Genomic DNA, 13,497 nt, shown 5'->3' with positions numbered 1-13,497 from the left:
CTTCTTGCTTTATTGATGCTATTAACTCAATGTAAATAGTAAATTTTGCAATTAAATGTAATCTGTATGTACTTAAAATGCTTCACCTTGATTTCACTATTTCCTTCTTTTGATTGTGTTATTATCTCATGTCTGTTTTGTCCCTCCTTCACACATGTTAGTCCCCATAATGGTACTAACAAATTTGACCGAGTGTATGGAATAGACCAGCACAGCTGTTATTAGTGCAGCCTCTCAGTCAATCCACCAGGAGGTGCACTTGAGCAAACAAAAAGTCGACATTCAGGTATCTCAGCCTGGACTAACATCTACCCCACCTATCCAGAGTGCTCGATATCAATGTTATTGATATGTCCGTGCCTTTAACTGACTATTTTTATGTATTTCTAAATAACTAATTTTGAATATACAAATAAAAAACATAGTATATCCAATATAAATATTTTCTAACATTGCTTGAAAAATAGTTTCCAGACAGGGCTGGTCCATATTATGGTTCTAATCTTAGTTTGATACCTGCATATCAGTTTAAAGACCGACTCTATTGTAAAACAATTGTGATCCCATATTTGTGGCATAAAGTATGTACTCTTTCAAATAAAATATTCTCACTTAATTTCTCAGTTAAATTCTGACACAAAACTGGTTTAATTACAATGGACCAACATTGGGAACAATATCAGTTCCATTATTTCCTGGTACTTAGTGGCAAAACAATCCTTAAATAAAATCTGAATTTGAATTGCATTCTGTGGAATGGCAGAATCTATTGAGAAAAATATCATGCAGTAAAAATGTTAATTAGATATCAGCACACATCATATGGTACTTGACTGGATACAGTTATTTGTGCAATATCTTTTATAATTGTGCTATACTGGAATTGAAGATAACATTCCAGAGCGATAAAATCTGTTGCAAGAAAAGTTTTCAGAAAACCGACGAAAAGACAAACAAGCCCAGGTAGTGAGATATTAAAACATTGTAAAGAGCATGCCTGCTTAATTTGTCTGCTCAATTTTCATGTTTGAAATTTTTTCCTAAGTATACTCTTTTCTGTATATGTGCCTGGAAAACAGATGCAGACAGAGCGCAGAAGCATGGGATGGATGAATTCATCTCTGCAAATCCATGTATGTTTGATCATGCTACACTGTTTGAAACACTACAAAGGCTGACTCTGGACCACAGACTGAATGATTCCTACTCTTGTTTGGCAAGTATATTTATAAAATTATAATGTTTTAATTGAGCTGACAAATTTTACTCTATTTTAAGTCGATGTAAACTATCAACACTGAAGTGGAACAATGGAAGCAATGTGCATATTAACTTAAATTATTAACTACATTATTTATTGTTAACACAAGCATGCTTTATACTCTTCGGGAACTTTAAGGTTCCTTCCATGAAACTGTGAACATTCATCTTTCTACAAGCAATTACACAGTCTTCAAATTTCCTTTTTATTCACACCTCAGGTTGAGAGGGAGACTGGTGAAAAGTCAAGGACATTAACTGTCTTGTAACCTTATCAAAAAAAGGACATTTAGTTCACATGATTCTTCACATGATTCTTAACTCTTCTGTGTGCTAGCTTTCCTTAATTAATCCACTTTTGCACAAGCGGCTATGAATATTGTCCAAGAAATGACTATTGTCATTTATGTCAATGATTTGGATGTGAACCTAGGAGTGTAGTTAGTAAGTTTGCAGGTGACACCAAAATTGGAGGTGTAATGGACAGTGAAGAAGGTTACCTCAGAGTACAACAGGATCTGGACCAGATGGGCAAATGGTCTGACGAATGGCAGATGGAGCTTAATTTAGATAAATGCGAGGTGACACCATTTTGGAAATGCAAATCAGAGCAGAACTTATACACTTAATAGTAAGGTCCTGGGGGTGTTGTTGAACAAAGAGACCTTGGAGTGCAGGTTTGTAGTTCCCTGAAAGTAGTGTTACAGGTAGATAGGATAATGAAGAAGGTGTTTAGTATGCTTTCCTTTATTGGTCAGACCATCGAGTACAGGAGTTGGGAGGTCATGTTGTGGCTGTACAGAACATTGGTTAGGCCACTGTTGGAATATTGCATGCAATTCTGGTCTCCTCCCTATCGGAAGGATGTTGTGAAGCTTGAAAGGGTTCAGAAAAGATTTACAAGGAAGTTGTCTGGGTTGAAGGGTTTGAGCTATAGGGATAGGCTGAATAGGCTGGGGCTGTTTTCCCTGGAGAGTCGGAGGCTGAGGAGTGATCTTAGAGGTTTATAAAATCATGAGGGGCATGGATAGGATAAATAGACAAGATCTTTATTCCTGGGATGGGTGAGTCCAGAATAAGAGGACATAGGTTAAGGGTGAGACGGGAAAGATATAAAAGAGACCTAAGGGGCAACGTTTTCATGCAAAGGGTGGTGCGTATATGAGGTGGTGGAGGCTGGTGCAACTACAGCATTTAAAAGGTATCTGGATGGGTATATGAATAACAAGGGCTTAGAGGGATATGGACCAAGTGCTGGGAAATGGGAAAAGATTAGGTTAGGATATCTGGTCAGCATAGACAAGTTGGACCGAAATGTCAGTTTCCATGCTGTACATCTCTATGATTCTATTAGGTAATATTTGCAATTCTCGACTCAATTGGAACTATCACTCACCCACCTGAAACTAAGCTGGGCTGGAATATTATGGCCAACTTCTTCACAATTTTCACCCTTACTCCCTTGGTATTCTTGGATGTATCTGATCCAGTCTAGGTGACTTATCAACTTTAAGCATAAGCAGGTTATCTTTTTATAACCATTTTATACATTTTTAGTTCATCCAATATCTCATTTTCTCACTTTGACTTTGGCGGCATCTTCTGCTTTGATAATGACTGATGCAAAATGGCTATTCCCTTTGCATCCATTCATAAATGGGTTTCACAGGGGCAGGAATGGTTGCTTGATGTTTCAGGGTTTAGAACTTTTAAAAAGAACAGGGAGGTTGGAAAAAGAGGAGGGGGTGTAGCATTGCTAATCAGAGAGTGCATCACAGCTACAGAAATGAAGGTTGTTGAGGAAGGTTTGTCTGTTGAGTCAGTATGGGTGGAAGTTAGGAACAGCAAGGGAACAGACCACCGAATAGCAGTAGAAAGATTAAAGAACTCATAGGCGGGCAGATTCTGGAAAAATGCAGAAGTAACAGGGTTGTTGTTATGGGTGATTTCAACTTTCCCAGTATCGACTGGAACCTTCTAAGTGCAGATGGTTTGGATGGAGCTGTTTTTGTCAGGTGTGTTCAGGAGGGTTTCCTCACTCAGTATGTAGACAGACCGACGAGGGGAGAGGCCATTTTGGATTTGGTGCTCGGCAACAAGCCAGGACACATGTCAGATCTCGTGGTGGAAGAGCACTTTGGTGACAGTGATCACAGCTGCCTCACATTTAGCATAGTCTTGGAGAGTGAAAGGAGCAGTTATCGAGGGAAGATATTTAATTGGGAAAAAGGAAATTATGACGCTATCGGACAGGAGTTGGGGAGTACAGACTGGAAGCAATTGTTCCACAGAACGGGCACAGCAGGCATGCGGAGACTATTTAAGGAGCAGTTGTTGCAAGTGATGCATGAATTTGTTCCTCTGAGATGGGTAAGAAGGGGTAAGATTAAGGAACCTTGGATGATAAGAACAGAGGAGCTTCTCATCAAAAGAAAGAAGACAGCTTACATAAGGTAGAGGGAGCAAGGATCTAGCACAGCTTTAGAGGATTACAGGCTTGCTAGAAAGGAGCTCAGAAATGGACTTTGGAGAGCCAGGAGGGAGCACGAGAGGAATAAGAGAATGATCAGGGAGAAGGTAGGGCCAATCAGGGATAGTGGAGGGAACTTGTGCGTGGAGTCTGAGTAAATAGGGGAAGCCCTAAATGAGTTTTTGGTTTCGGTTTCCACCAAGAAAAGGGAAATTGTTGTAAATGAAAACTTTGAGGAATTGGAATACAGTCTAGACCCGATCAAGATTGATGAAGTTGATGTGCTGGAAATTTTGGAAAACATTAAGATTGATAAGTCCCCAGGGCCAAACCAGATTTGAGCCTGCTGGACACAATTTCCTCATTCCTGAAGAAGGGCATATGCCCGAAACGTTGATTCTCCTGTTCCTTGGATGCTGCCTGACCTGCTGCGCTTTTCCAGCAACACATTTTCAGCTCTGATCTCCAGCATCTGCAGTCTTCACTTTCTCCCCAAACCAGATTTCTCCTAGGCTGCTCCGGGAAGTGAGAAAGGAGGTTGCTAAGCCGCTGGCAAGGATATTTGCCTCCTCACTCTCCACAGGAGTCGTACCAGAGGATTGGAAGGAGGCGAATGTTGTTCCTCTTTTCAAGAAGGGTAATAGGGAAATCCCTGGTAATTACAGACCAGTCAGTCTTACGTCTGTGGTCAGGAAAGTTTTGGAAAGAATTCTGAGGGATAGGATTTATGACTATTTGGCAAAGCATAGTGTGATTACAGGCAGTCAGCATGGCTTTCTGAGGGGCAGGTCATGCCTCACCAATCTTATTGAATTCTTTGAGGAGGTGTCAAGACAGGTCGACAAAGGACGAGCAGTGGATGTGGTGTATATAGACCTCAGCAAGGCATTCGATAAGGTTCTCCATGGTAGGCTTATTCATAAAGTCAGGAAGTATGGGATACAGGGAGATTTGGCTATCTGGATTCAGAATTGGCTGGCTGACAGAAGGCAGAGAGTGGTTGTAGATGGCAAGTATTCTGCTTGGAGGTCAGTGTTGAGTGGGGTCCCACAGGGCTCTCTTCTTGGGCCTCTGCTCTTTGTAGTTTTTATAAATGACGTGGATGAGGAGGTTGAGGGGTGGGTTAGTAAATTTGCAGCTGACACAAAGATTGTAGGTGTCATCAGTAACATAGAGGGCTATTGCAGGCTGCAGCGCAACATAGACAGGATGCAGAGCTGGGCTGAGAAATGGCAGATGGAGTTCAACCTGGATAAATGCAAAGTGATGCATTTTGGAAGGTCGAACTCAAATGCTGAATATAGGATTAAGGACAGGATTCTTGGCAGTGTGGAGGCACAGAGGGATCTGGGTGTGCAAATACATAGATCCCTCAAAGTTGCCACCCAAGTGGATAGGGTTGTTAAGAAAGCATATGGTGGTTTGGCTACAGCTCTACAAGTCCCTGGTGAGACCACACTTGGAATATCGTGTCCAGTTCTGGTCGCCCTACTATAGGAACGATACAGAGGCTTTGGAGAGGGTGCAAAGAAGGTTTACTAGGATGCTGCCTGGCTGAAGGGCTTGCATTATGAAGACTTTTCTCTTTGGAGAGAAGAAGGAAGAGAGGAGACCTGATCGAGGTGTACAGGATAATGAGTGGAATAGCTAGTGTCAATAGCCCAAGACCTTTCCACCAGGGCAGGATTGACTGGTATGAGGAGTCATAGTTTGAAGATATTAGGAGGAAGGTGTAAAGGAGATAGTGAGGACTGCAGATGGTGGAGATCAGAGCTTAAAAATGTATTGCTGAAAAAGGGCTTATGTCCGAAATGTCGATTCTCCTGCTCCTTGGATGCTGCTTGACCTGCTGCGCTTTTCCACAACACATTTTTAAGGTATAAAGGAGATGTCAGAGGTAGGTTCTTTACGCAGAGAGTGGTGAATGCATGGAATGCGTTGCCAGCTGTGGTGGTGGAAGCAGAGTCATTGGGGACATTTAAGCGACTGCTGGATATGCACATGAACAGCAGTGAGTTGAGGGGTGCGCAGATTAAGCTATTATATTTTAGATTAGGATTAAACCTCGGCACAACATCCTGGGCCAAAGGGCCTGTTCTGTGCTGTACTTTTCTATGTTCTATAAATCTACTTTTCTGCTCCTACTCCTCCTTTTACTATTTATCTGCCTATGTAACTATCACTGTGTATCAATCATTAGGTATGCAATACTTTTATAACAAATGAGACTGAAGCACAAATGAAAAAGTCAAACAAATATGATATAAATTATTCACAAGTGAAATTTGAATTTGAAAAATACCTGTGTCACCTCTGTGTTCTTGTATTATTATATTTCTGATGAAGAACTTATGCCCGAAACGTCAACTCTCCTGCTCCTCAGATGCTGCCTGGCCTGCTGTGTTTTTCCAGCACCACACTCTCAGCATTTTATATTAATGGCTATTTATTTGGGTGGGAACATTGTGGTCATGATGAATGGCTTTCTCTGTTTGACCAGGAGGCTCTTTTATAACTTGCCTGTGCCAGCTTCACTGCCAGGTGATGGCAGCTTCTGCCAATAAAAAGCTTCTGCTGTTGTGTGATTGTATATGTGTCCTGTGCTCACCACTGTCCCTTTTACATTTTAATTAGAATCGCGTGAGAGGCTTCAAGAGGCTTCCAATTCTACCATTAGAAAAAGTGTGCCACTACCACAGCTCCTTTTTTAGATTCCCTTTTACATTAGCTGATGGTCTTTTCTCACTTTCTATCTTTGTCACTCATTATTTTTTCAGTTTCCCTCTGAATGTTTTATATTCACCCTGGTTCTCAGTTATATTATCAACGCAACATCTTTTCTGTGAAGCAAGGAGCTCTGGTATTCATAATCCTATCTTCCCCTCTTGTGGAAATGTATCCTGACTTAACCCAAAGTTCTGGATGTAGGTTTGCTCGCTGAGCTGGAAAGTTCACTTTCAGATGTTTCGTCACCAAACTAGGTAACATTTTCAGTGAGGCTCCAGACGAAGCACTGCTGATGATTCCTGCTTTCTATTTATATGTTTGGGTCTCTTTGGGTTGGTGACGTCATTTCTTGTGGTGATGACATTTCCTGCAAACCTACATCCAGAACCTCAACTTGAGCCACAAATCTTCTCAAAACTCGTTTACCCAAAGTATCTGCTCAAAGGAGGGAAACAATTGCTTGACAATTACTGTTTGCCTGCCAATCTATTACATAAATTTACCAAGGCCAGATCTATTCACACACCATTTATATTGACCTCTTCCAATTAATTATTTTTACTCTGGATTTTTCCTTGTTCTTTTCCATAGCCAACTTAAGCTGTACCATGCTCTAGTTATTGTTTCATAAATGTTCCCCTTCTGAATTAATTAATTCATTTGTATCATCCATTTGCCAGAATCAAATCCAATAATCTAAATGTTACTGATTGGATTGGAAGCATACAAGTGTGAGAAATTCTTCTGAAAACACTCAAGAAATTCTTCCTCCTTTCCGCCCTTTATTAAAAGGTTAATAATCAAGCTAACATTCTAAATTTTTCTCCTCAGGCATTGCCCCACTCCCTTTCAGAATGGATGCCATCAACGTCTCCCTCCTCTTTTTAAAAAAAAAGAAGCAACTCTTGAACAGAATGTTCCTTGTAAACTACTGCCAATTCCAATTGCCCTTTGCTCACTAATATTCTGAAACACCATGTGCCTCCAAGATCTGTAGTCTATTCGCTACTGTTGCCCTCGCTCTGTGATAAACAGCAAAAAGCTGTGACTATGGCTGTGATGTTTATTCCTTCTTGACTTTTTAATTCATTCACTAAAGGAGGGTGTCGCTGGCTTTGCCATCATTTATTACACAGGCCAGGAAGAAGGTGCTCATTAGGATGTGGTATTGAGCTGCCGTGCTAGATGGTGTGTGGCTTGAAGGCAAACTTACATTTGACAGTGCTTCTGTGGAATTGTTGCCCTTGTCTGTCTAAGTGGTTGGAAGTTGCAGGCTTGGAAGGTGCTGTCAGAGGATTTGTGGCAAGTTTCTGCAATGCATCTTTAGTTGGGATTGCCAGTGTGCATTTAGTGTAAGGACTGAATGTTTGAAGGGTGTGGATGGCTACCAATGAAGCAGACTACTTTGTTCTAGATGGTGCAAAGATTGTTGTGTTGTCAGAGCAGCAGCTATCCGGTGAATGGGAGTATTCCACCACACTTGTGCCTTATCAATGACAAACAGACGAGTGGAAGTTACTCTCCACACATTCCAAGCCCCTGACCTGCTGTTATAAACACAGCATGTATGTGGCAAGTTCAGTTCAGTTTTTGGTTAATGATAGCCCTCAGGATATTGATGGTTGAACATTCAATGAGCGTAATGTCATTGCATGTCAAACGGCAATGGTTAGATATCTCTTGTTGAAAGGCTCATTGTCTGGTACTCCTCTGGTGCAAATATTACTTGCCACGTGTCTTCCCACACTTAAGTGTTAACCAGTTCTTGCTGCATGTGGGCATAGATTACTTCAGTATCTGATGAGACACAAATGCTGCTGAACATTGTGTGATCATTGGCCAACACTCCCAGTTCTGAACTTATGATGGAGGGAAGGACTTTGATGAAGCAATTGATGATGGTTTAGGCATGAACACTTTTCTGAGGAATTCCTGAAAAGATGTCCTGGGAATGAGATGATTCATATCTGATAACCACAGCCATCATCCTATTTTCCAATTATAACTTCAAACACTGGAGATTATTTCCCCTGATTCTCATTGACTCTAGATTTGCAAGGTTCTGTAGTCATTCAAATACTGCCTTAATGTCAAGGGCCATCTCTTTCGACTTAATTCTAGGGTTCAGCTCTTTTGTCCACTTTCGGTCCAAGGCTGTATTTAGTCAGGAGCTCAGTGATCCTGCTGGAACACTAAGTGAACAGATAATTGTGGAGCAACTATTGCCTGAATGGTACCTTCAATGGCCCCTTCCATTACTTTGCTGATGATTTGAGCAGACTAATTAAGGGCTATACATGGTCGGATTAGATTTTCCTGCTTTTCATGGATAGGAACAGATGCTGGCAATTTTCCACACTGCTCAGTAAATGCCAGTATTATTTCTGTATTGGAACAGCTTGGAAAAGGGCACAACCGATTCTGGTGCACATATCTTCGGTACTCTTGGTGGAATGTTGACAGGATCCATAGATTTACAGCATCTAGTGCCTTCAGCCTTTACCTGATGACATGTAGAGTGAATGGAATTGGCTGAAGGCTGGCATCTGTGATACTAAGGACCTCTGGAGAAGGCCAAGATGGGTCATGCACTGAACACTTGCTGCTGAAGCCGAATGCAAATATTTCAATCTTATTGTTTGTATTTCAATGCTAGACTCCCCTATTATTCAGAATTGAATATTTGTGGAGCCTCCACCTCCAGTCAGTTGTTTAATTGTCCGCCACCATTCACAACTGGATGTGACAGGACTGTAGAGCAGTGAAACTTGATTAAAGAGTTCCAGCAAGGAAAATATTTAAATTATTTTGCCCCACTTTGCCTTAACTGTATTTCCACTGCCAAGTTCCACGACTTAATTACCTGGACCATTTGCCCAGATCTTCTCCAGTGATGTCCTAGACAACATCTTGTTGATTTCCTGGAGTATGCCATGCTATCATGCTGCTGTTACTAAATGAACACACAACTCACATTATTGCATTCCCACCTGATTCAAACTCAATATTCAAAATTCAAAACTCTCCCATAAGCCTCAATTAGCCTGCTAATGATGAAAAATTCTAATTTACACATCACTTCTTTCAATCCCTCCACTGTCTATGTGTCATCAACTGCTCATCTACATCCTATTTGGTTAGGTCAAAATTTCTTGCAGTTAAAAGTGGGAGAGTCTGAACCCACCATCCTTGATCCTGCCACATATTCATTGCTCCCCTCAGTGTCTCAGGCCAGATTGTTCCCACTTTCACATTGTGTTCAACCATGAGCTGGCTCTGATCCTGTATCCAATCATTTACTAACTACCTCCAGTTCTGTAAAACTAGCTTTCTCCAATGTTTCTGCAGCCCATTTGTTACTGGAATACTCATCTTTGCCTTTGTCAGCCCCATGCACCTCTAGTTCAGTCACCCTTTCCTACTGATCCTTCATTGTGTGAAATGTCAAATTATGTTTCATGTTTTTAAATTTCCTATGACCCTACAACCACTTCTCTCTCTCCAACCTTCTGTGGCACAACATAGCTGCATCCAATTCCCCATTCCACTTTATCAGCTCACTCTTCATCCTGCCTTCCTTTTATCCTACCTTTGACAGATGTACCTTGAGTTTTGGAGGTTCTATGGCTTGCTATACTTCTTGTAGTGCACTTTGTTCTCTTACTTGAAGAAATATCTACCACTTAGATTAAACTTTTCTTCACCTCGCTGATTTTTTTTTTCAATGTTGACATACATTTTTCCCTTCATCCCACTGTAAGGAATTTTGGAATTATTTTCTGCTTGAACTGACTACATATTCTGCCACTTAGGCAGAATATTATGGGTTTCAGAGACAATCTCAAGATTGTGCATATAATCGAGGCTGTTCCTCCAATTCAATGCTAAGGGAGTGCTGATTGTTAAAGTTGCAGTCCCACATTTAAAAGTTAAAACAAGGCTCTACCTGCCTCCCAGCTGTGCATGAAGCATCTGAGCAGAAAAATGGCAAGTTTTGTCTCTCAGAAATGACAGAGCCTTTAACCACTTTCCAAGGACCCAAGCTGTTTTCAACTTCGAGATGGTAGATATTGCAAATTTGGAAGGTGTGCTCAAAGGTGTCCTGGTGAGTTACTGCAGTGTATTTTTAGATAGTACATTGTGATGTGCATTTCAATGTACTTTAATACACTGTACTTCAGTGATGTGGTGAGTGAACATTCAAGGTGGTAGATTGACGCCAGTGAAGAGGGCTACATTGTCCTGAATGGTGTCAAGTTTTTTCAGTGTTATTGGAGCTGCAGTCATGTTGGCAAGTGGAGAGTATTCAATCTTCAGGTCTCATGTGAACATACCTATCAAGACATGAACACATTTTCCCCATGTCTGTGTGGGTTTCCTCCGGGTGCTCTGGTTTCCTCCCACAGTCCAAAGATGTGCAGGTTAGGTGAATTGGCCATGCTAATTGCCCGTAGTGTCAGATGCAGGGGTAAATGTAGGGGAATGGGTCTGGGTGGGTTGGTCTTCGGAGGGTCGGTGTAGACTTGTTGGACCGAAGGGCCTGTTTCCACACTGTAGGGAATCTAATCTAATCTAAACAAATGAGCACTTGCTGTAGTTTATCCTTTTTGGAAAGTAGCACATTCTTGCATTGAGCCAGCAGATTGGGCCAGGAAGAAGAGTGAAACCTGATCCTAGCATGGGGGAATATGGGTCTCCCCCTTACATTATCTACTCTGCAAAGTCTTTGCTCGATGTAATCTTCTGTTTAGAATGGTTTTGGACAGTCTTAGCCCAGGATCTAGTGAGCACGGACCCTCAGAATAAAGTTGCTCACAGTTAGTCATGAGTTTACACTTACTTTCTCCAAGTAGAAGAGTAAAACAACTTTAACTTTCAAATGCCTTTGCTATAACACAGCTTACACTGCTTGATGCTCAAAGTGATAAGTTGGTTCTGTAACTAGCATCAAATTCCTCATATTTACAAACACGAAGTTGCCCCTAAAAATTATTTTATTTTGCTTGCAGCACAGTGACTTAACTTTACCATAAACCTTCATAAAAGCTTCTTTTTCAATAATAGGTTTGTGACACATTGCTAGTAGTTAATTTACATGTGTTTAAATGTTCTTTTCAATTATTAATAATATCAAATCTGGTTTCAGACCTTTCTGAAAGATTTTGATTTTCTATATCACAGGGCTGGTTTAGCCCTGGCCAGGTATTCGTGCTGGATGAGTATTGTGCACGCTATGGAACTCGAGGCTGTCACAGACATCTCTGCTACCTCAATGATTTGCTTGAAAGAGCAGAAAATGGAGCGATGATTGATCCAACCCTGCTTCACTACAGCTTTGCCTTCTGTGCTTCACATGTGCATGGCAACAGGTAGTGTTCAATTGCAGTGTAACTTAAGAGACACAGTCATTGTGAAGAATAAAACATAGGGTTTGTTTTACCCTTATGCAAAAGAATAAGCATTTCTAATCCAAAATTTGTAATGGTTGGACGTGAAGGAAATGAATTGTTGACAACACAAGATGACCATTTCCATTCACTGGTTTGCACGCATGTTTTCCATTCGACTCTGGCATGCAATGTAGCACTAGTGGGCTAATACCTTTTTTGTTTTACTCCCAAGCAATATGTTATCAGATGTATTACCTGTATGAATTATCCATGCTGTTTTAAATGTTCGGTATTGGTGACACTAGCCAAACCAAATGACAGACTAACCAGCTTAAAGTATAAGATGACCATAGGGTAGGAGGAAATCTCATAAATGCCTTCACACATATCACTAATAAAACATGGATATGTATGGGCAAGTATACAGGTAGCCACGAGGGTTATTGTGGCACAGTGGTAGTATCCCTATGTCTGAGCCAGGACTCCTGGGTTCAAGTCCCACTTGCTCCCGTGGTTGTCATAACATCGTTAAATAAGTTGATTTGATACCTTAGATAACTCTGATGTTGTTTTGAGTTATACCAGTATATGTTAGAGTAGGCTGCCCAATACAGTAGAAAATGTTCCTTAATAGAATAACCATTGTAAGAAATTAAAGCAGTGGATCTTTCACATGTTGCAATTAATAAGAATCAGTACATCCACTGATATGATAAATAATGCTGCTTTACTGGATTATTCTAATAGGCCACCATTTTTATTTAAGCATCGTTAAGTTCTTTTTCGATTTACTCAACACTTCATATAAACTAATGCTTCATGAAATGCTGGATGATCTGCAGAAGATATATATTTCATTTTTATTGACTGCTTTTTAAAGAAGTGTAATTCTTACTTTACAAGTCATTTTGCCAGCTTTTATTTTCCACTCATTTATTCATTATTTCATCCCATGTTTTCCTTAGTTTGTCATACTTTGATTTTTCTTTATTTCTTTCATGCTTCCTTGGTTCTGTTTCTGGCTTTCTACAAACCACCTATCCTTTAAAGTGTGCAAGTGGCAGGATCACTTGTATTACAGCCAATTGTAGATGGTGAGGGGGATAAGTCAATCAATCCCTCAGTAAATGAGCCAGAGAATGACCCAAAAAAGGACAGAAAGGAGTCTAGAAAAGGTTCTAGAAAGGAGCCCAAGTTGCAACCAAAACCAGAGCCAAAAAGGTAAGTGCTATTTTGTGCAGTTAAATGATAGAAAAACTTATAATTTGCAGAGATATGATACTAGTTAACTTGAGTAGAAGTGACAACAGATCCTTGTGTATGAACATTTTCTTTCCTCTCCATATTGATTTCTTTCATTATTTCCATTCTTTGATTTTCTCCTCCTAGTTTCTGTAATATGTTTCCTTATCAAACATTCTTTTGCAAGGCCCCTGTTAATCTTACTTTGTAGCCAGCCTAAAGGAGGTATGTGATATTTTGCTAATTCACTTGTCCTCTAATTCTCTTGATTCTCCTTGTCGGTAGTTACTTCTTTTTTGTATTGTGCCTGATGTTGACAGTTGACATCCCAGATTGCTATATAAGGAATTACATATGCAAAGCATTCCCAACAGAGCAACTTGGGAATACTAAATCCCTGGATCTGAA

The 13,497-nt window shown here is 40.5% G+C and overlaps 1 protein-coding gene across 14 annotated transcripts in view; it reads left to right on the top strand.

The window, feature by feature from the left end:
• cadpsa (Ca2+-dependent activator protein for secretion a) overlaps window positions 1-13,497 on the top strand; it is a 598,940-nt gene that overhangs the window by 403,107 nt on the left and 182,336 nt on the right. For 13 of the 14 annotated variants that reach the window (XM_087994397.1, XM_087994398.1, XM_087994394.1 and 10 more), the window contains exons 12-13: window positions 1,080-1,216; window positions 11,639-11,826. In XM_087994397.1, the coding sequence (XP_087850523.1) occupies window positions 1,080-1,216; window positions 11,639-11,826 (325 nt within the window). Of the gene's footprint in view, window positions 1-1,079; window positions 1,217-11,638; window positions 11,827-12,897; window positions 13,069-13,497 lie in introns of all 14 variants that reach the window. The other variant, XM_087994403.1, reaches the window with a different exon arrangement.

Source organism: Chiloscyllium plagiosum, unplaced genomic scaffold (genome assembly GCF_037043375.1).
Source record: "Chiloscyllium plagiosum isolate Xiang-an unplaced genomic scaffold, Cpla_swu_hap1 HiC_scaffold_14, whole genome shotgun sequence".
Taxonomy (NCBI): Eukaryota; Metazoa; Chordata; class Chondrichthyes; order Orectolobiformes; family Hemiscylliidae; genus Chiloscyllium; species Chiloscyllium plagiosum.
Note: the sequence above shows the minus strand (reverse complement) of the source record. Positions and strands in the feature narration are given on the sequence as shown.